The sequence below is a fragment of the Rattus norvegicus genome, chromosome 15 (assembly GCF_021556685.1).
Source record: "Rattus norvegicus strain SHRSP/BbbUtx chromosome 15, alternate assembly SHRSP_T2T, whole genome shotgun sequence".
Classification (NCBI taxonomy): Eukaryota; Metazoa; Chordata; class Mammalia; order Rodentia; family Muridae; genus Rattus; species Rattus norvegicus.
This window is the reverse complement of record NC_141548.1, coordinates 99,248,229-99,272,569: the sequence shown is the minus strand read 5'-3', so window position 1 is coordinate 99,272,569 and position 24,341 is coordinate 99,248,229. Positions and strand designations below refer to the sequence as shown.

At 38.2% G+C, this 24,341-nt stretch overlaps 1 protein-coding gene and 1 long non-coding RNA gene across 2 annotated transcripts in view; one reads left to right on the top strand and one right to left on the bottom strand.

Moving 5' to 3' along the window:
* Nucleotides 1–2,818, top strand: part of LOC148001140 (uncharacterized) — a 33,644-nt gene extending 30,826 nt beyond the window's left edge. The window contains exons 2-3 of the long non-coding RNA XR_015638565.1: nucleotides 21–129; nucleotides 202–2,818. This is a non-coding gene — a long non-coding RNA (uncharacterized LOC148001140). The remainder of the gene's footprint in view (nucleotides 1–20; nucleotides 130–201) is intronic.
* Nucleotides 2,819–4,195: 1,377 nt separating this feature from the next.
* Nucleotides 4,196–24,341, bottom strand: part of Gpc5 (glypican 5) — a 1,404,282-nt gene continuing 1,384,136 nt past the window's right edge. Inside the window, 1 exon segment of the mRNA NM_001107285.2 lies at nucleotides 4,196–5,134. Coding sequence (NP_001100755.2) covers nucleotides 4,977–5,134 — 158 coding nt within the window. The 3' untranslated portion in view covers nucleotides 4,196–4,976.

Sequence of the window (24,341 nt, the reverse complement as noted above, 5' to 3'; positions counted from 1 at the left end):
TCTACTTTTCATGCCAACAGCTGTCAACAGACAGGGCGCAGAAGGAAATAATACCATCTCAGAAATGTATTCATTGTAGCAGAAGGCACCATGGAAGGGGTCCATGAATCTCTGCTCGTCAGGAGACAGGTGGGTCCCTAATTAAGGGGGCATTAACCTCCCCTCTAAGTCATTTCAGGGAATTGATGTAGTTTGTCTCAGTTTTTACAGGAGAGAAGACATAAACCCAATGAAACAAATGAAAAGAAAATCAGTGTGAGAAGGACTCTCTGGAGGCCCAAGGAAGATGCAGCTTTCATTGACTTTGCTGAGTGGCCCTTGGAACTCCGTGCCCACAACTGTGGAACTGGGTGTTTTAGAAAATGGAATACTGTTCACAGAATCTCCTTGCATTCATTTTGTAACATGGTCTATATTTACTTACTTACATCATTTTATTTTTCCCATTTTATGGTACTTGTTTTAGTTGGGTCATCTTGAAAATATCTGAAGACTTCTTTTTTTCTCTACCATTCTTCATTGATGCTAGACCAGTGCTTTCCACAGCACATATAAAAGCACACAAAAGTCAAAATGTACTTACCAAATTATCAAAGGCACGCGCATGGTTCACCCATTCCTTCTCTTTTCAGGAGTTCTGACTCTTGTAGATCCTCTGTGTTATAGTTAATTCTCTGCTTCAAATGGCAATATCTCTTTTTCCCTGAACTTTGTACAGTCAAGGTAAAACTTTTATTGGAAAGGCACAATGGGTGATCTCCTAAATTTCTTGACAAAACACATCCGAGTGTTACAAGATGAAAGATAAGAATAACACATTTGCAAATGTATGTACTAATATTCTCAGCCTAGTCTATCCCAAGTAAGTTATTGTTGCACTGATATGAGTGCATTAATTATGCTATGTGAACATTTTAATTCTTTTGTAGAAAGAGAAGTTTTAAAAATAGTGTTCCACTAAATCTTAAGTTTAAAACCAATAGTAATGGCAAAATTCACTTACTGTTTATCCTTAGAAAAGCAAAAATCTTTCAATCAGCAAATTGTGCTTTATCAATACTCTAATTAGAAATGAATTACATGCAATATTAAGCATTTAAAGAAAATGTTGATAAGCCCAAAGACTTACATACCAGTACGGATTATTATTGTCTCATAGACCCCATATAACTGCATATTAACACACACTTGACAATCCGAGGAAACACTGATTTCAATGCACACTGTTACTTTCTTACCGTGTAACAGAAGTCCAGGGTAAATTCATGTTGTAAGAAGGAAATATTTTTATTGTCCTTGAAGAGTTCAAAGATAAAACAGTAACTTAAGTTTCTGAAACCAATAACCTAATTTAGTCCTTCCTCAAGTGTCCTTAGTGAACACTTCAGGAAACAAGTATCTGGGGAAAATATCTTAACTTCTGCCCTTTAGTGAGGAGTAAAACCTAGTCAGTTCAACACGTACACAAGAAACTTGGGCACAAAGTGTTGATTCAAAGGCTGACCCAGAGATGGTAAAGCAAGAGTCCCATTTACTTGCCACACTGTTCTCCCATTCCTTCCTTTCCACTCCTTCTTTTCCCTCAGCTCTTCCTCTCCCAATTCCTTCACTCTTCCCTTGGCCTCTCTTTTTTTAAGTTTTTAAATTTCTTCTTCTTGTGAAGAAGTTATTCTCCTCACAGGAAACAACAAAGTGACTTCATGAGTCCATGAGAGTTACAAATGCGATGTTTTCTCTTTTACATTGTAGCAGATTTTTGGGGAGAGTGTGTAAAGAATTTGAACATGATTTCTGCATGTGAGAGATAAAAAAACTTTTTGAACAAAATGGACACACACACGTACACTTTTCAATATGCTTCTAGATGAACATGAAGTTTGACAGTGATGAATCAAGGAGTCAATCGCACTTTGATTTAAAAACACTTGTTTCACTTGTTTAGAGACTTAAATAATTTTGGAGAGTTTTTGATGTTAAATACCTGTGTTTCTTTTCTCTTGCTATGGGACAATATTGCTTCTGAGCTAGGAATAGCTTTTACAAAGGCATCACACTTACCAATCTAATTATACAATCATTAGTTGCATGACATCAGACAAATTTCATACTGTCCCTAAACCTTTTTCCTCTCATTAGTAATATTCAGATGATGTTATTGGATGATCAAAAGAGAATGCGCATAAATTCAATGAGCTCGCTTATCACTATGCCTATGCAGAATAATGGGCAAGTAATTGTTATCTATGATTCCTTTTTTTGAGCTGAGGACCAAACCCAGGGCCTTGTGCTTGCTAGGCAAGCGCTCTACCACTGAGCTAAATGCCCAACCCCTGTTATCTAGGATTCTTAACCAACTCCTCCTCCTGAGATGTGAAACACTCAGCTAAAGTCTAAGGGTTCTTGTTATTGGCTTTTACATTTTCTTTTTTCTCTCTTTTTCTTAGTTGCCCTCTCTTTCTTAGTCTCTCCCCCTGCCCGTGTGTGTGTGTGTGTGTGTGTGTGTGTGTGTGTGTGTGTGTGTGTGTATGGAATTTCTGGTGTCAGGAAATGAATTCAGAGCCTCATGTATATTATACTGAGATACACTTCCCAACCCTACACTGAATTCTGTGATTACTTCAATGTGTATAAAAAATTACTCATGGCTCAGATTAAATCATGGCTTTGTAAAAATTATCCAATATAAAACAAGAGTACAAAATGCGATATTTTGATATTTTTTAAGTCTTCATGGAAATGAGATGTATACTTATATCATTGCTTAAACCCTTTTATATATCATTTATAGAAAATGCTCAGATGAAATTTGCAACTGTATAAAGAAAAAGTCAGTGTTGTTGTTTTTATTTGTCTAAAAATCCAGTCATCTTTGAGAGTAAGGGAGGTTATATGAGACGCTTTCTTTTATGTGAAAGAACTTTGTACACCATGAAATGCTATATAAGTAAAAATGTCACCAAGTGGGATATTAAAGGGTGGATATCCTCACCAAGAATACTAAAAATGATGCCCGAGGCTCTGAAAGAAATTCTGAAAAGATCCTAGGGATCTGAGCTCTCACAGCAGTGTCATGACATGTGTAGTCTCCAAAGTGGATAGCTGGAGGTAGACATCAGACACTCGAGAACATAAAATGTCATCTATAAAATAATCCCATTGATTCTATCGATTGTGTTACTTCTCTGCTCTCACCCATCTCCCGTAAGGCCCAAAATTACCTTCAACCAGGGAATTTTGTCAATGTACATCTAAAACTCCCGACCTGTGTTTGTTGGTTTTCAAAATTAGTTTCCCTTAATTTGGGGACCCAGACACTTTTCTACAGAAGACTAACTTCAACAGCATCAAGAGTGCATGAGTGACTTAATATTCTATTTTTCCTGGGACAGTGATCTGAGTAAAGGGATGAAATTACAGACAAAAATCATAGAAAAAATAGGTTTAACTTTGTAATTTGTGGAGTGTGGTAGTTGAATGCAGACGAACAGTCAAGAACTAATCATTTCTGCTTGGAACAGTAGCCTGAGAAAACCATACAGAGAATCGGCAGGGAAATGCTGTTTTCAGTTTTAAAACATGTTGAATAGACACTAGAGCCTACTTGAACAGTTAAGAAATGCTGTGATTTAAACTGACAACTCTCCAGTCACTGGATTAAGAACCTCAGCCAAGGTTTATCATGGATTTTTTTTTTTTCCTGATTAGGGGAAATTAATTCTCCTTCTGTCTTGGTGGCTGTTTGAGTCCTTTGTGACCCTTTGTCAGAGGTCATTTTGAATCCTTTCGGATTATTTGCTTAAGAAGCTCGGCATTTCCTTTCCCTCTCCCTTTGCTTTGTACTCATTATATTTCCTGGCCACAGATGGATGTGATACTTCTTAATGAAAGCTGACCATTCTCTTCCTCCTTAAGTGCAGCTTTAGAGGTGTCCTATCAGTGTCTGCTGAGGTAACGGAGAAGTTAGGGATGGTGGATTAGGACCTTCCTGCTGAGAACATAGGAGGAAAACTAAAACACTGCACACTGCCTGTTCTATCTTATTACTCACAGGCAGATGACCTTACCCACACCTTACCCACAGACAGCAAACTGCTTGCTCTGTAGGACGCTTTCTTTAAAAGGTAGCGAATGACGTTTTGAAAAAGCCAATGAAGTAGGAGTAAACTTTCGTTAGGAGAATAAAATGACCAAAATATTCTTTAACATTTTTCATCAGATAATCAACACCTTTATTGGAGTAGATAAGTGTGCTTTTCTGACATAGCTAGATGTTTTAGGAAAAGACAAAAGAGGAACAGAGCCATGATACATGATACATGACAGTGCATTTCAAATGTTAAAGGGACATCACAGGGGCATCTCTAAGTCACTAAGCTCAGTAGAGGAGGTTTCGTGGGAGAACACATTACCAAGCTCCTTCAGTGAATTTATGTGAAATCGCCCTGCTAATCTACTGTATAGCTCACAGACTTGTAGCAACTTCTTGATTTAACTCGCAAAAATGAAAGAATCTCCCAGAATGCATGCATAATACTTGCCTTTGTGTGCTTTGACTTAATGTTATTTTTATTCCCAGTACTTTAAGAAATACTACTTATCGTATCCCGTGCTTGGCAAACACACCCTCAAATGCCAGCATTCACAACACTGAAAGGAAAGGGTTTGATTGAGCAGAGCAGAATTACAGATACACGGAAGCCTTCTTATTAAAAGTCACTTCTGAGTTTTCACAGTTTAGATTGAGTGTTAGAATTTAAGAAGTTTTAAGTTAGATGCCAAGAAGACAGAGTTTGAAACAGACTATCAGAGTCTTGATTGATAGGAATGCTGTGGACATTCCATTGGCTTCTAAGAAGTTACTATCGCATACTTTCCTGTAATTTCCATCGGTATTTTAAGAGTTCTTCTTTTCCAGGCATAAAGAGATAGGGGATAAGTCAAGTCTGCAGTAGGGTATGTCTTGAAGAAGAGCTCCATTACCAAAGCCAGGGAAGAAACATCAGCGTCCCCATCAGCAGGAGCGTCATAGACTCAGTTCCTGACCCGCATCCCGCACCAGTTGTATCCAGAGTACTTCCACGGTCTGCTCCATGAACTTGTTTGACGTCACTGAAGTTCATGCTGTCTGGCATCCCTGGAGGACCAATAAGAAAGCACAGGGTGATGCGGGGCGTGGAACCCTCGAATAGTTCTTAAACCTGAGAAGCAGGTTATTGGCTTCTCTGTTTTCACGCAGACTCCAAGCCCTGTGCTTCACAATCAGTTCTGCCCTAAGCATATTGTAGACGTGGTATTTTATAAAGCAGGCACCCTCTAAGAGCAAAGTACAATCTTTTTTTTTTTTTTAACAAAATTGCATTGAGACTATTTCTGTGATGTCATTGATTGGTAAAGAGCAAATAAATTGAATGAAATAAAATATCCTGAGATACTCCACTACTGCTTTTTTCCATAGTGGCAACTATAGACTGACAACAAGTTTTTCTCGTGAGAATTCAACTACATAAGAGGAAATAATTAAATAAGTCTGTTTAAAGTTGAACTTCTGGATATTACCTCATTTCAGAACAAAGTAAGCTTGCATACTTATTTTTATTGTTCAATAAATTTTATTATTAAATACATGTATTCAGTAAGATGTGTTATGATATAATACAATGTGAAATAAACACAACTGAGGCTTTAAAATTTACTTTCTTAACAATTTTGAAATGTATAGTACAGGTATTATGAGCTATACTTAATCATGTGTATTATGTTTGAAACGCTTGTCTTCTGCCTGAATTTAATATTTCCTTTCTGAGACATAGTCCTGTTTGACAACCATCTCTTCTGCAGCCAGAAGCCTAGAAGCCCTAGAAAGCCCTGGAAAGCAGCATTCTGTACTCTATGAGTGTGACTGCTTAGATTTCACATATGAAACTGTGCATAGGACACTATTAAAATAATATCCACAAAGCTATAAATTGTGTAGTCATTATGTACACATAGAGGCATGAAGAAAGCAATATAGATATCTGTGAATATATTAGAAAACTTGTCAGCAGGAACATTGTCAATGAAGGATAGAGATGAAGCACTTGATTTAAGTATAAAAAGAAAGGCACATGAATTAATCCATTTACTTTTATGTATATGAGTATGCTGTATTCATGCATGCAAGAAAAGGCCATCAGATCTCATTACAGATGGTTGTGAGCCATCATGTGGTTGCTGGGAATTGAACTCAGGACCCATGGAAGAAAAGTCAGTGCTTGTAACTCCTGAGCCATCTCTCCAGCTCCTCAACTTACTTTTGAATTGCTATTCCTCTGTGTTATGGACTCTGACAGGCTGTGTAGGGAACGGTCCATAATGATTTACAATGAACCAATTGTTTTCTTCGGGTGGTGTTAGTGTGAGGTACCCAGGGAATTGCTGGTTTATTCCTCATTATCCAGTGTCGCCAATGTTCTAAGGCCATGCGACTCTGAGTTATCTCACGATATACTGCTATCCATCACAATGAACAGGATTCAACTCAGTGTTATAGCAGCCACAAATATTGACATCATAATTACACTGAGACTGAGAAAAAGTTTGCATATAAGGAAAATTCAATATTTATGTAATTAGGTCAATACACATATATAATTCAGAAGGTAAGCCCTACTGCATTCAGGGATGAGAGCATTAAGACCAAGCAAGCTCATCAGATCTGATGTATTGATTTTTCAGCCCGAGTTCAAGCATTATTATGCATTGTTTGGGTACTTGTTTTGCCCTTCTGTGTCATTAGGCAAGATGAATAAACTAGCAATTCATTTTTTTATGGGGAAGGGAGTCAAATGTGAATATTTTCGTCATGGTTTTAAACCTCTTGCTGAGTGAGAGCTTAACAAGAAGCTGAGAGGACTCTAGTAGTTTAGAAGATGCCTTCTCTCTGGGTGATTTGGGCAGGAATTTTTACAGGAACTCCCACCACACACACACACACACACACACACACACACACACACACACACACACATACACACACACACGCAGAGAGAGAGAGAGAGAGAGAGAGAGAGAGACTTGATGAAGAGATGATCCTTGAGTGTTCATTCTGCTTTGTTTGATGACAGATGTGAATGTATACATTTTATTGGGATGAACCAGGGATTAAATACCTTTTATGGGTAGGAATGTCCAGGAAAGGAAGCTTATTGGATGAACTCTAGGATGCTATCGAGATATCTCATTAGCATGGAGAATTCAGTCAGTTTGCAATTCAGCCTCACCACTGGGGTGCTGGGATGACAACATGCCACTCAGGGAAGGCAGAATGCTTTCTAGGTTAAGGGTCCTAGTCCATGTAAGAAATAGCAAGATCTCGGACAGATCCTCAGACAGAGTTCTCAAACTCTTGTGTACTCTGATGTTGCTGGGGACCAGTGGAGTTGAGAACAGAGTCTGCAAGCACACACTGAGCTGAGGACTGAGGTAGAATCTGGTTTGCCTTTAAGTGAGTGCCAAATGTATGGAGGAGTTGGAACAGATGCCTTCTTCAGGAAATCTAGGCAAGGTTCTTTAGGACTAAGTCCTCTCCCCATAGCAATTCTTGATGAAGGAGTTTGTCCAAACTATTTTATTCGTGGTGAATGAGAATGCCTATATGTCTTAGTCAGGTGAATCAGAGAATAAATTCCTTTTACAGGAAAAAAAATAAGCCCGGGAAAGGAAGCTCATTGGCTAAATACTCGGGTACTCTCTAGATACCTCATTAGCATGGAGAAATCTAGGTTTTTATGTGATATGACTGGTTGTCATGCTCCTCTTCATAGGGTGTCATGGAAATGTGTTCCCAGAGCTGGTTCTAACACCTACCATTCTCAATTATAAGATTTACGAGAGATTTTTATTTGCTTTTACCTTACCAGTTTCTGTCTGGTGGCATGGTTTCACTTGTCCCACAGAACTCCAGGTATCTTTGCTACTTGACCCAGTGTTCATGGTCTTCTCATTAGGGTGTCATAATTACGTGTTCCGGAGCAGGTAGAGGTAGGCAGGGAATAGCTCCACTCCTGTTCTCAATTCTGAGATTCCCATGGCTTGAACTCACTCAACCTTACCATTTCTCATGCCTGTCTGGTAATGACATCCCATATGCCATTCCACCATCAACTATCATGTGAGCAGAATGGTGTTTGACTTGATGCCTCAAGTCAGACAAGGTGTGCACTGATTTAAACCCAAAGCTGTGTTTTAATATCCGAGGTAGGTATACCATTAACTAATTTAATAATTTTAAGGTTTATGTCCTCAAAATAATATATGAACATGCTAAGTTCAGCTGCAGTTATGAATCAATCCAGTCACAACCTGGCCCTACTGTTTGTAAGTCACTTATTTTGCTGAAAAAAGCAAACAATACTATTATTGTTTTCTTGAAAAAATTTAATTAAGTTTGGAAATTATGCCAAAGCTAGTCAAAGACAGAAAAGAAAAAATAGTTTTAGAATACATTACACTAATATATTAAATAAAAACAAAGTAAAATTTGAATAACCTTTTTAGTACATAATAGCAATATGCCAATGAACTGAGAAACCATATTTTTTTTTTCTGCTAGTAGTTTTTAATCTAAGTGGAATAACAAAGGTTGTGCTATTGGAAAGTTAAATAGAACCTTGAAATTTGAGTGCTTTTGTGACAGGTGGTGCTATGAAGGACATATAAATGATGAACTGTGTTCAGGGAAGTCAGTGTTAAGGAGATGGTGCAGTGTGTCAACTTACCTAGAGATAGCTGCAATATATTTGCTATGGAAGTTCATATACATTGGCTCCCATGGAGTAATTCCCATAGAGTATGCAAGGCATACAATTTTGTGTTGAAGAATTAGAGGATCGAGCAGCAGTGAAGGTGGACTTGAATTTCTAAACTATGAAGCTGGGGTGTGTTCAAATCTTCTATAACACAGACTCTGCACTTTATAAGACACTAACATCAACATTTATGTTGAAAACAGATTCGGTTTTGTTCTCTTACTCATTGATGTTTGGAATGGTTGATTATGTGCTAATTACCTCTTAGTCAAACAACATGAAGTATTTCAATGTAGAGGACATGTGGCAGGTAGATCATGAATACATTGGCAATTTCACTGAGGTAAGGAGGAATGAGATTTTTCTGTATTAACCCCCTTTTTCATCTATTTATATACTATGAAATTTCTTTAACTTTTACTAAGTCATGAAGACTGTGCCTAATGATGTTATTTTAAAAAAGGTAAATTGCATCATCTTGAGTTGTCAATTTGTTTACTTATTCCAAAATCTAGACATGAGGTCTCAGAGACGGTACTAGAGTGTCAGTACATAGTATTCAATGATCATGATATTACAGTGGCGTGAATAGAAAAGACAAAAACAAAATGTTTACATTAGGAACCTTTTTCAAAATTCTGAAAAGGACAGGAAGATTAATGTTGAAAGTATGACCACAGCCCCTTTCACCCTGTCTTTTCCGCCAGGACAGAGTGCTAGGTTGTCTGCTCCCAGAAGAGGTTATAGCCTGAGGCATACCAATGGATGTGCTGTACTCAGAGCATATGGTAAGAACACTCCTGAAGTTCCAAGCTGCCACTGGGAGCCCAGTGGACTCAGGGGCCCACCATCCCCTAAAGCCCCTGCTGTCCGAACACCACTCCCCTTCCGTCCTGTCTGTTCTGCTGGGACAGACTGCTAGCTAGTCTGCTTCCCAGAAGACACCACATCCTGAGGTATATCAGTAAAACTGTTGATACCACAGCCTGAGACACCTTGGAGATCCACTGCACCTAGTGCATTTGAAACCACAGCTAGAGACATCCTAGGAGATCCACTGCACCCAGGACATCACACTAGATCCACTGCACCCAGAACATCACACTAGATCCTCTGCACCCAGAACATCACACTAGATCCTCTGCACCCAGGACATCACAGCTTGAAGGCATTCCAGGAGCACCTCTGTACACAGGGCAACTGGGCAACACAGACACCACAGGCTGAAGACTTCCCCGGGGCTCTTTGGCATGTAGGGCGACTGATACAGAAGACTGAAAGCCTCTCTGGAGTTCAGCTGCAAACAGGGAAGCATAAACCACAGTCTATATGCCACCAGGAGAACAGCTTCACACAGGACAACAATTCAATAACTCCTCTGTAGACCTAACAGTCTGAAGCCTTCCCAGGAAATCTACTGCACCCAGGGCAACAAATCAACAGCTTCTTTGCTTCTCTGAATACCCTACAATTGGACCACCCCACAGGAGGTCTGCTATAGCCAGGGCCACAGGTCTACCAGGAGACCTGTAGCAACCCAGTGACAAAAGAGGCAAACTCCAGACAGAGTCACACAGTCCAGCAAACACCAGGGATAACCAAGCACAAGACCATAAGCAACAGAAGCCAATATACATGGGCATGATCAGATCCCAGTTCTCCCACCACCACAAGCCCTGAATACACCAACACACCTAAAAATCAGGAAGCTGACATAAAATCCTATCTCATGAAGACAGAAGAGTCCATTAAGGAGGATATAAATAACTCACTGAAAGAAATACAGGAAAACACAGGTGGACAGGTAGAAGCCCTTAAAGAGGAAACAAATAAATTCCTTAAAGAAATACAGGAAAACACAATTAAACAGGTGAAGGAATTGTATAAAGTGGTCCAACACCTAAAAGTCAAAGAAGAAACAATAAAGAGTACACAAATGGAGGCAAATCTGGAAATTAAAAACCTAGGAAAGAGGTCAAGAATTAAAGATGTATCACCAAGAGAATTTAAGAGATAGAAGAGAGAATCTCAGGTGTAGAAGATACCTTAGAAGAGATTGACTCAGCTGTCAAAGAAAATTCAAAACCAAAACTCCTGACCCAAAACATCCAGGAAATTCCAGACACAATGAAACGATGAAATCTAACAACAACTTAAATAGAGGAGAACAAAGACTCCCAGCTCAAAGGACATGAAAACATTTTCAACAAAAGCATAGAAGAAAATTTTCCCAGCCTAAGAAAGGGATGGCCATAAAGGTACAAGAAACCTATAAAATGCCAAACAAATGGTACTAGAAAAAAATCCTCTCGTCACATAATAATCAACACACTAAACACGCAGAACAAAGAAAGAATATTAAAAGCTGCACAGGACAAAAGTAAAGCAACATACAAAGGTAGACCTATCAGAATTTCACCAGACTTCTCAACAAAGACTATGAAAGCCAGAAGGGCGTGGTTGGAGGTCATGCAGACCCTAAGAGAACACAAAAATGCCAGCCCAGGCTATTATATCCAGCAAAACTCTCAATCAACATTAATGGAGAAACCAAAATATTCCAGAAAAAAATTCTAGCCCTACAGAGGATCCTAGAAGGAAAATTTCAACACAAGGAAAATAGCTACACCAAAGAAAAGACAAGACATTAAGCTTCTCTCAACAAGGCCAAAAAGGAGAGAATCATAGCACATAAAGCCACCTACAAAAACAAATATATCAGGAACCAAGAGTCATCTGTCTTTAATATCTCTCAATATTAATGGACTCAAATCACCTACAAAAGTACATAAGCTAACAGACTGGCTCTGCAAACAGGATCCAGCATTTTGCTGCATATAAAACCCACACCTCAATAACAAAAACAGACATTGTCTCGGAGTAAAAGGATGGAAAAAGGTCTTCTAAACAAATGGTCCCAAGAAACAAGCTGGAGCTGACATTCTAATATCCAATAAAATATTCTTTCAACCAAAAGTTATTAAGTGAGTTTAGTAAGGACACTCCATATTCATCAAGGGGAAAATCTGCTGAGAGAAAGTCTCAATTCTGAACGTCTATGCCCCAAATGCAAGGATATCCACATTCATAGAAGAAACTTTACTAAAGTTCAAAACACACATTGAATCTTACACAATAATAGTAAGAGACTTCAACACCCAACTATCATCAATGGACAGATCATGGAAACAGAAACTAAACAGAGACACAGTGAAGCTAACAGAAGTTATGAGCCAAATGGATTTAACAGACATCTATAGAATATTTCATCCTAAAACAAAAGAATATGCCTTCTTCTCAACACCTCATGATACCTTCTCCAAATGTGTCCATGAAATTTGTCACAAAACAGGCCTTAATAGATACAAGAAGATTGAAATAATCCCATGCATCCTATCAGATCACCATGGACTAACGCGGGTCTTCAATAACAGCAAAAAGAGGAGAAAGCCCACATATACACGTGGAAACTGAACAACTCTCTACTCAATGATAACCTGGCCAGGGAAGAAGTAAAAAAAGAAATTAAAGACTTCCTGGATTTTAATGAAAAATTTGTCAAGACATACCCAAACATATGAGACACAATGAAAGCAGTGCTAAGAGGAAAATTCATAGCGCTAAGTGCACTGGTAAAGAAATTGGACAGATCCTACACTAGCAACATAACAGCACACCTGAGAGCTCTGGAACAATAAAAAGCAAACTCACCCAAGAGGAGTAGAAGGCAGGAAAAAGTCAAACTTAGGACTGCAACTGACCAAATAGAAACAAAGAAAACAATACAAAGAATCAAGAAAACCCAAAGCTGGCTTTTTGAGAGAATCAGCAAGATAGATAAAACCCTAGCAAAACTAACTAAAGTTCCCAGAGGCAGTACTTAACTTAACAAAATCAGAAATGAAAAGGGAGACATAATAACAGAAATGGAGGAAATTAAAAAAATCATCAGATCCTACCACAAAAGTCTTTACTCAATGAAGTTGGAAAATCTAGATGAAATGGATGGTTTTCTAGACAGATATCACACACCAAAGTTAAATCAAGAGCAGTTAAACTATCTAAACAGGCCCATATCCCCTAAGGAGATAGAAGGAGTCATTAAAAATCTCCCAACCAAAAAAAAGCACAGGGCCAGATGGATTTAGTGCAGAATTTTACCTTCAAAGAAGAACTAATAACAACATTCCTCAAACTATTCCATAAAATAGAAACAGAAGAAACATTACCTAATTCATTCTATGAAGCAACAACTACTCTTATACCTAAATCACACAAGGACCAAACCAAGAAAAGGGAACGCTTATGAATATCGATGCAAAAATACTCAGTAAAATACTTGCAAACTGAATTCAAGAGCACATCGAAACCCTTATTCACCATGATCTAGTAGGCTTCATCCCGGAGATGCAAGGTTGGTTCAATATACGAAAATCCATTAACATAATCTACTATATAAATAAACCCAAAGAAAAAAACACATGATCATTTTCTTAGATGCAGAAAAAGCATCTGACAAAAATACATCCCTTCATGTTAAAAGTATTGAAGAGATAAGGAATTCAAGGCCCATATCTAAACATAATAAAAGCAATTTACTGCAAACCAACAACCAATATCAAATTAAAGGGAGAGATACTTGAAGCAATCCCACTAAAATTGGGGACAAAACAAGGATGTCCACTCTCCCCATATCTACTCAATATAGTACTGAAAGTGCTAGCTAGAACAATAAGACAACAAAAAGAGATCAAGGGGATACAAATTGGCAAAGAAGAAATAAAGGTATCACTCTTTGCAGATGATATGATTCTACCAGAGAACTTCTCCAGCTGATAAACAACTTCAGCAAAGTGGCCAGATACAAAATTAACTCAAATAAATCAGTATCCTCCCTTTATACAAATGATAAACAGGCTGACAAAGAAATTAGGGAAACAACTACCTTAACAATAGCCACATATAATATAAAATATCTTTGGGTAACTCCAAGCAAACAAGTGAAAGATTTGTAAGACAATAACTTCAAGTCTCTCAAGAAAAAAAAAATCCAAGAAGATCTCAGAAAATGTAGAGATCTCCCATGCTCAAGGATTGGCAGAATTAGCATAGTAAAAATGGCCATTTTACCAAAGTCAATCTATAGAGTCAATGCATTCTCATCAAAATCCCAACACAATTCTTCGACGACATAGAAAAATAAATTCTCAAATTCACCTGGAAAGGCATAAACACCAGAATAGTGAAAACAGTTTTTAAAAGGGAAAGAATGGCTGGGAGAATCACTATCCCTGACCTCAAACTCTACTACAGAGCAATAGTGATAAAAGCTGCATGGTATTGGTACAGAGATAGACAGGCTGATCAATGGAATATAATTGAAGACCCAGAAATAAAACCACACACTTACATACACTTCTCACTTTGACAGAGAAGCCAAAAATACACAGTGGAAAAAGGAAAGCATCTTCAATAAATGGTGTTGGCTCTTTGTATGTAGAAATTGAAAATAGACCCATATTTGTCACCTAGCACAGAGCTCAAGTCCAAGTGGGTCAAGGACCTCAATGTAAAACCAGATACACTCAATCTATTAGAAGGGGAATTGCGAAAGAGCTTTAAACTCATTGGCACAGAGAGAAATTTCATAAACAGAACTCCAATGACTCATAACCTAAGATCAAGAATTAAAAAATGGGACCTCATGAAACTGGAAAGCTTCTGTAAGACAAAGGACATAGTAATATAAGATACATCAGCCACATACAGATTAAGAAAAAAACTTCAATAACCCCACATTAGATACAGGGCTTATATCCAAAATATATAAGAACTCAAGAAGCTAAACACCAAAAATCAAACAACCCAATCAAAAAATGGGGTATAGGACCAAATTGAGAATTCACAGCAGAGGAATCTTGAATAGCTGAGAAGCACCTAAAGAAATGTTCAAAGTCCTTAGTGATCAGAGAAATGCAAGTCAGTATGACCCTGAGATTCCACCTTATACCTGTCAGAATGGCTAAGATCAAAACCTCAGGTGACAACACATTTTGGAGAGGATGTGCAGAGAGAGAAACACTTCTCCATTGCCAGTGGAATTTCAAACTGGTACAATCACTCTGGAAATCAATTTGGAGGTTCCTCAGAAAATTGGAAATAGATCTACCTAAAGACCCAGAAATACCACTCTTGGGAATATAACCAAAAGATGCCCTACCATATCATAGGTGCACATGTTCCAGTATGATCATAGTAGCCTTATTTGTGATAGCCAGTAGCTGGAAACAACCCAGGTGTCCCACGTCAGAAGAATGGATACAGAAAATGTGGTTCATTTACACAATGAAATACTACACAGCTCTTAAGGAGGAGGACATCCTGAGTTTTGCAGACAATTGGATGGAACTAGAAAATATCATCCTGAGTGAGGTAACTCAGACCCAAAAGGACATGCACAGTATGTGGTCACTGATAAGTGAATATTAGCAAAAAAAAAAAAAAAAAAAAAAGGAAAGAATACTAAAGGTACAGTCCACAGAATTCGAAAAGTTCAACAAGGTGAAGGGCCCAAGTGAGGACACCTCATTCCTACTTGGGAGGGAGAAGAAGGCAACCATAAGGCAGAGGGAGGGAGGGATCTGGGACGGGGGATGTGGTGCAGGGAAAGGGAACATGATGTGGTATTGAGTGGGGGAAAAAGAATGAAGTTCTGAGAACCAGCAGAAAGAATGACAACAGGTGACCTCATGAAGTAGGAAGTTAGGGGGACCCTCCAGAATGTACCAGAGACCTGGGAAGTGAGAGATCCTCAGGACTCAAAGTGGGTGGATTCTAGATGAAATGTCCTATAGTGGGAAGAGGCCACCTCCCGCAGAAAGACAGGGCATCAAGTGAGGGTTGGGGTTGCTATTCCACAGTCAAAACTCTAACCTATATTTCTTCCTGTCTGAAAGAAAAGCAGGGACAAAAAATGGAGAACAGCCTGAGGAGAAGGAGGTCCAGTGACAGGCCCAAAGTGGGATCCAGCTCAAGGGAAGGTCCCAAGGCCTGACACCATTATTGAGGTTATGGAGCACTCACTAAAAGGGTCTTATCTCTCACTTTAATTCCACTTTTATAAAGCTGGTCTTTATAAAATTGTTCAGAAAATGTATATGTTAGTGGAAATTATTAGCAATTATGTGCCTAAATTATATCATATGAAATATGTTAAAATATCAGACATAGTTATTTATTAAAAACTATTCAAAAATAACTATTTGTCCAGGTAAGTGAATTTTAGTGGATTTTATATATATGCTAGCAGTATCTTTAAGGCTCTCTTAGCTCAATCAAGTATCACTATGTTACTATGAGAGTAGGAATCCCCTCACCATTTTTTGTATTGACATAGTAACAATTTTGTGAATTTATAAATTGAGAAATATAACCTGAGGCAAAAAAATTTAAAACTACAAAGATGTTTCCTCAAGCCTATTCCTTTCACTATAAAGGCCAAGATTATATCGACTCAACTGCAAATGTAAAATAAAAATGAGAATTAGATATGAGCTAAGAAGTCATGATATACTATTAAAAAATCCGTTATGGGAAAAAATTGACACAATTTTTCAGAATAAAGTTGCTATGGATTTCCAATAAGATCCTCTTTCTATTAAAGTAACTTGACCAGAACCCCTTTCTTAGTGACCTGACAAGAGAATTGTTTATATGCTAGGTGTATCCTGTACAATATTGAGTCACCTTTCAGTTTGCCATTGGTTTTTCTATAGATTCTGGGGATAAGAGCATCACAAATGTGGTTGGAGTTTGTGGAACTCTCTTCCATGGTCTATGGAAGAAAACTATCACCGTCTATTGTGTACGTGTGTGTGTGTGTGTGTGTGTGTGTGTGCACATGTGTGCGTGTGTGCACACCTAGGTGTAGTGTGCATGTGGGTAAATGTATCTATGTATAATGTGCATAATGTCTACGCATGTTAGAGGTAACTTGTGCTAAGACAAGGGAATATCTTCTACTTGTTTTTGTCTTACTTCCTTGAGATCATATCTCTCTTAAATGTGAAAATTTTAGCTAGGCTATCGGCTAGAAAATCTCAGGGATCCTCCTGTGTCTGCATCACTTTTTGAAGATTTGGGAAGCAGGTTATTGTGGCCATATCTAGCTCTTTACCTGCATAAACAAATGTCCTTATGCTGCTGCACAAAGTGTGCTTATTAGATCCATCTCCCTAGACTGTTTTTGGTCCTCTAATAAGTGGTCTCTACTGTACCCACTTAAACATTTAGCCTTGAATGTTTACGTTTACTATGTCCTTCTAATCCTTCCAATTGATTTTTTTCCCCCTTGGGTTCGAAGACCATGGGTTTCCACCCATCTTTTTCATGTATTTTTTCTTGTGGTTGTGAGGTGATAGCTGTGTCAGTTTCCTGCCACCATGACTTCCTCATAGTCATGGATTATGGAGAAACTGTGATTTAATTTATAACTTTCTGGAGTTGCAAATTAAAATAAGTATTTTCTCTTCTGAATCACCTTTTGTGAGGGTGTTTTATTACAACAAAATAAATTAAACTAGAGCAGGAAAACCCAAAAGTGAATGAAACATAACAAAGTTGTGTGGGTGTGTTGAGCTCTTCTTAGAAAAGCTACTTACTAACCAGGGTATTTTGTTTTCCACCTTGATAAGGAGTGAACAAGGTAGAGTGGAAAATGTCAAGAGGATGACTGTAGCCATGGCCAGAAGGCAGTGGTACCCTCTTCCTTCTGAATCCCCTCAGGGATCCAGGCTAACAATCTAAATATGACTTTACTAATTTTCATCACTTTAAGGAATCAGTTATGGTATAGGTTTTGTTTAAATCACACAATGACTATGTATGTGGTCCTTTTGAGAGCAGGGGACAATCCCTAGACTCAGAATTGTCACCTCTACAATGAATATTTTCTCACCTGATCACTATTGTCTTTTTCAGCACTGTAGTCCATATTGCATTTTATTATTGTAATGACACATGCCGTCTTTTGGAGATGCTTTCTGCTAAAAGTATATTTTTCCAGGCCTCTAATTTTCTCTATATCATATTTTAGTGTGTGACATATATATTATTTTGATATATATTTAATATCACTTTGAGATCACTGAATTATTTTAGTATCTGATAAGATATCTGGTTGTGTTTTCAGTTTAACATGCTATTTTGCTTACTCTGTCTTGATTTCCAATAGGCTCTATTTCCTTTATGTTTCATTAATCCTCCATTTTAAAATATATGTATAATGGATGCAGTCTATATTAATTCTTTAAGTGCTTTGCTTTGAATTTTTAATATTCATTAAAATACATAGCTGGAAACACTTAGAAGTTTATTAATTTTTTTTTTACTTCTTATTATATCCTACAGATACATTAGAATATTTGTGTTTTATGTAGGAGTGTGGGGGCTCACACATGATTCATACATGTAGAGACTAAGTGAAGATAGACAATGTCTTGCATCACTCGTTTGCATATTCCCTTGAAACAAGTCTCTCATTGAACCTGAAACTGGCTGTTTTTCAGATAGGCCTGCTGGCCCCTGGTACCTAGTGATCCTCCTGTTTGCCCCTCCACACCCTTGCCCCCCATAACGGGTAATGCACCATGAGGTAATGCCTCACACAAACCTTGCACCATTTTTTTTCATGTGGGTGCTGTACATCTGAACTTAGGCCTTTGAAAATGCATAGCCAGTGCTCCTATCTACCATGCTTCCTCACAAGCCCCAAAGTTAGACACTTTAATACTCATTTTCAATCACTCTACCTACAACTGGTATTAGATCTCTAATTTACTAATTGTTATCTGTCAACAGACACTCAAACATAGTTGCTTGTATGGTCACTGTGGTAGTCTGAATGAGAATGACCTCTACACGTTCATATATTTGAAACCTCGGTACAAAGTTGACGGACCTGTTTGGGAAGGATCATGCGGTGTGTGGAACTGTTTGGGAAGGATCCTGCGGTGTGGCCTTTGTAGAGGAGGTGTGTCAATATAGGGATGAGGTTTGGGGTTTCAAAAGTCTATACCAGACTGGGTCTTTACTCTCTTTGCCATCAACTTGTGGATCTCGGCTCTTAGCTGCTGTGCTAGCAGCATTCCTCCTTGCCTGCTGGCATCCTTTCTGCCATGACAGTCATGGCCTCAGCTTCTGACTCTGTAAACAAGTCCTCCATGAAACACTTTCTTCTATTAGCTGCCTTGATCATGGTGTCGCTTCCTACCAATAGAGAATTGACAAAGACAGTCCACAATACATTTTTCTTCCCATTCTCTCAGGTTATGTCTTGCATTATGTTCTTTAGTAATTAATTGAAAATGAAGTGAGAAGTGGTAAAAACACTGACCCCTTTTCCTAAAACATTTTTATACCATCAATTTAGTTTACATTTTTAGAGTAATCAGTAGCTGCATTCTGCTCTGGAGTATAGAATAAATTTATGTATTTTACTTCTATGATTACTTTGTAAAATTAATGTTTTCTCCTTATAATAGCAATCAGGTTCTTTTCTGGTTGCATTAAAAAGTTTATCTCTGATAACACAAAAAGCCACTATATACTGCTTAAATAGTGAATTTTTAGTATTTAATAGTATTTTAATTTGTAATACTGTTTTAAGTCAATATTGTTACCAATATAAATGAGGCAGCACAAATATATTTTTATAATTTTATTAACATAACTGTTAATATTTTTTAGTCTGTACTTTTTAAAAAGTTTCACCATAATTAATAATAGTTCTAGGTAACATATAAATTTTCACAACTAAGTCTAGTATACGAGTGATGGTGGTAATATAGTTAATAAATATACTGGAATATGTTTTATTGTTTTATTAATTACCAACCATACAAAATGACTTTTGTAAGATAACACTTGAAAATTCATTCCAGAATTCCACAAGAAAGCTATTTCTAAATGAAGCATCATTGTAATTACTTTAGTTAAGTACTTTGCAGACCAGATGTATGTTTGCTGTTTATCATAAGATCCCTAATCAGCAGTGAGGCAAACTTAAAGAACTGGATGGGTGATTACTGCAGAATAAAATGAACCAGGAACAGAAATGTCCTCTGCTGGATTGAATGATACATGTCCCCAGACCTCACGTGTTTGAACTCTTGATCCCCAGTGGGTGTTGATCTTTAGGGAGTCCAGGGAACCTTTAGGAGGTAGAACCTTGGTCAGTGAAGAGTATCTCTGAGGCTGGACTTTGAGGGAGTATATCCTCATCCCACATTCAGTCCATTGTCTCTTGTTTGTTTGCATTTGAAGACGAGGCATCTTGCCTTCTAGCCAGGCTGTCTGCAGCCATGCCTTCTGGGCCGTTATACACCGTGTAGAACCCTAAGCCAAAGTTACTCTTCCATAAGTCATTTTTGGTGTTTTATCAGAGCAGCAAAAAGGAATTAATACAAAATACAAGCACCATCATTTCCAAGTTCCATCAAGAAACATAATTTTACTTATTGTTCAATATGGAAACTTCAACAGTAATTTATTTTACGCAATGATAAATTTTATATATATAATTCTCCACATCTCTCAGAGCTATTATAGTATTATACAATACAGGAATAAATTTTGGTTTGTCATTAGAACCCCTGCTGACTTTTTGCAAAACATTAACTCGGCTTTTCAAAGTGGTGATATTTCCACAATTCTAGCAAAAAGGGGACTATTGTTTACCATGAAACTAAAAGAGATCCTAGTAAGATGATACCTTTCTATAATCCTATATATCAGCAGACTAAGGCAAGAGGTCCCAATTATTCAAGGTTAAATGTTTAAGAGGAGACCATGGGATGGGGAAGGTGAGATATTGCAATGGAATGGTTAAGTGAAAATCAAAGAAACACGCAGAAGTCTCGTGGAAATCCACTAGTTTGTAAGCTAATTTGAAAATCTATTTAAAAGCAATTTGAACAAAGGTACTCTACATGGATGGATAATTCTGCTTCCAGAAGACAAATTTATTATATAAGAATCCATTGCCAGGTGTAGTATATCGTCCTAACAGTTGCCATTCAAGGAGACTTCAGAGGGACCTCAAATAACCTACGGTATTATTATTGTTGTCAATTCATTACCAAATAGATGGTAAGATCTACTCCCTACTTTTAGATACTGATAGTCTACATTAAGGCTACTTACTATTACTATTATGAAACACCACACAAATAATCAACTTGGGGAAGAAAAGATTGATTGACTTATACTTTTCTACCATATATTTCCATCCCTGAAAGAAGTCAGGACATGAACGCAAGCAGGGCAGGAACCTGGAGGCAGGACCTAATGCAAAGGCTCTGAAGAGTATAGTGTCTATTCCTGATTGTCAACTTGACTATATCTAAAATGAAGGATAATCCAGAATTGGAAGGTTCACCTGTGATCCTGATCTTGAGGCTGGGAGACACAAGTTTCTGACCTAGATCTTAGTATGGAGATCTTGAGGCAAAGTGACTGTGAATCCCATGAGCTTAAGGCAAAGAGATCTCTGAGTTCAAGGTCACTGGGGACAAAACAAGTGCCAGATCCAGGCGTGGTGGTGCACACCTTTAATCTGGGAGACACCTTCTGCTGCAGATTTACATAAGGACATTGGAAGAAGGAAGAGTCTCTCTTTTTCACCTGCCTGCCTGCCTCCTGGGACTGAGCCACCGCTAGATCCTTGGACTTCCATTCATAGCTGCTGCAGATCATTGTTGGGGAGTTGAACTACAGACTGTAAGTCATCAACCAATTCTCTTACTATACAGAGACTACCCATAAGTTCTGTGACTCTAGAGAACCCTGACTAAGACAGAGGGTTACTGCTTACTGGTTGGCTCTTCATTGCTTGCTCAGTCTGCTTTATTCCTGCCCCATGTAGAATCCCAGGCTCTTGGTTACCTGCAGAAGACAGTCTCTTTCTAGCTGCCTTCAGATCAAGATATAGAACTCTCAGCTCTTCCAGCACCATCTCTTCTGGAAAGCTTCCCAGTATGATAATAATGGACTGAAACTTTGACACTGTAAGGCAGCCCTAATTAAATGTTTTCTCTTATTATAGTTGCCTTGGTCATGTTGTCTTATTACAGCAACAAAACCCTCACAAAGACCGAAGTAGTAGATGGATACAATCAATATTTTGAATGAAGTATATAAATTTCAAAGGATAAACATATTATTTGCAAACCAGATTCATAGGACAATAAATACATGATTATTTAGCTGTATTCACCAACCTCTCCACATTTGTACTATCCAGGATACCTTGCCTATGAAATGGTGCTGTCCCCAGCTGGCTGGAGCTCTGTACAACAATTAAAGCACAACAAGAAGTGTCCCCCCAGACATGCTAACAGGTAATTCTGATACTGAAAATCATTCATTAAGTCTCTCCTCTCAGGAGATTCACGGGTGTTTTTAGTTGACAGAGATACTCAGCACACCTGTCCATAGAGGAGACAGCCCTCACGTTGTATTAAGTGTAGAATGACAGCTTGGGGATATCTATTACCTTTGAAAACTATGCTTATAAGTGGATGACAATTGTTAGATGAAATACTAGACCCCGTCACTAGTCAACTAACTTGGATTTTTAAAAAAATTTAATCTCCTGATATTTGTAAATGAATGGTCCTTAAAGCACCTATTCTAAAATAAATAGTCATAGGTCTTTTTAATTTCCTAAGTAAATAAACACACTTAGGTGAATCACAGCTAGTAAACCTGTAGACAAAATTGTCAGTTTCTAACTAGTGTATATCTGATGGGTTACTTTTCTCATTGCTGTGAGCAAGTACTGAAAAGCCGTTTGAAGCAGGGAGTGTTTCTGTTTCCTTACTTAGAGGGTGCAGTGGTAGGGGAAGTAGAATGGTAGGAATAGCTCATGGCTATGAGGACAGCACAATGTTTACATTGTGGTGGACCAGGAAGCAGATAACAGACAGGAAATAGATCTAGCCTGTAAAACCTCCAGGCCCATGCCAGGGGTCTACTTCTTTCCACGAAGCATAACTTAAGGTTCTATATTCTTCCAAGGCGGCAGCACGCTTAGCTGGGAACCTAGTGGTAAAACACACACGTCTGTAGAATACTGAATTTTCAGTTCTTAGTGTTGAGATAAAATGCCTTGACCAAAAAGAAGGAGTTTAGCTTGCTACGCGATTTCAGTAAAGGAGTCCATAATATTGAGAAAGGCATTGTGTCGGGTGCCTGGATCCAAAGGATCACATCTCTAACGAAATGCGGAAAGCACAGAGTAAACCGGAAGTGGAGTGAGGCTATAAATACTCAAAGCCTAGTGTTGCGTTTCTTCTGGCAAGGCTACACCACCTAAAGGCTCCATAACCTCACCGGACAGTACCACTACACATTTAAACACCTGAGCCTATGAAGAGCACTTGAAAATTTAAACCACCACAATGATTTTTCATGATTAACCCAATGTGTGTGTGTGTGTTTCTGTGTGAGTTTGAATGTGTCTTTTCGTGTGTGTCTGTGTTAATATGGATACTTGTGTGTGCCTCTGAACGTGTATTTGTTTGTCCTGTGTATTGACTGTCTATCTGTGTGTCTGTGAGTCTGTGTGTTTGTGTCCCCGTGTGTGTGTGTGTGTGTGTGTGTGTGTGTGTGTGTGTGTTGATTTTGTGTGAATATACGGTATTCGAAACTAAATCACACCTAAAGCATTTGCCCAAAGGGTCACACATTAAAGTTCAAGTAAGTATCAATAAGTAGCAACTGATCTCCCACAAGAATACCGAATTTGGGGGTCACAGAACAATAAATTAAAAATAAAAACTAAAGAACGTTTTCTAAAGAAAGTTGCATCTGAGAACATAAAAAGAACCTAGATAATGGAAAACCAAAACAAATGAAAAGACAAGCAAATTTTAGCACAGGCCATGGATCGCCGTCTGGATTCTAAAGATTTACGGTGACAGCCTTTGAGGGGGGTGGGGGGGACTACTGCACAGTCTTCCTGGAGATTCATTGGCTGGTTTTCTAAGCGTTTTCAATTGAGGAAATACTCCTCAGTCTGCTTCGTTGTATCTAGCATTTGCCTTATTTGAACGATGGACATCCTAAAAGTGCTCTCAGAGTTCTTCGAGATTTTACTTTTTATTTTCTGGTTTATTTCCTAACCCAATTCTTCGGTATTTTTACTGACATTTCCATAACGCAAGTATTACGTTATCTTCTGGAAATCGATCATTTGTTTCAGTTTTTGTCTTTCCAATGTGTTCAGGCCACGTAAATGTGCTACTACTACTACAACTTTAATTACTTTCTTCTCTCTGAAGAGCCTCTGTTCAGTGCAAGTCATTCAGCGATGAAAGAGGACTTGATTACGTGCTACAAAGACAGAGGCTGAAAATCTGATTGGCACTCTGTGAATGGTGCCCTGAGGTTACTAGACAAACGTGACCAAAATCTCCTGCTTTCTCCTAGTTTTTCTCTTTATTGAAGGTTTTCTTAGATCATGGGCGTGTGTGAGCGAGGGGAAATAAGAGG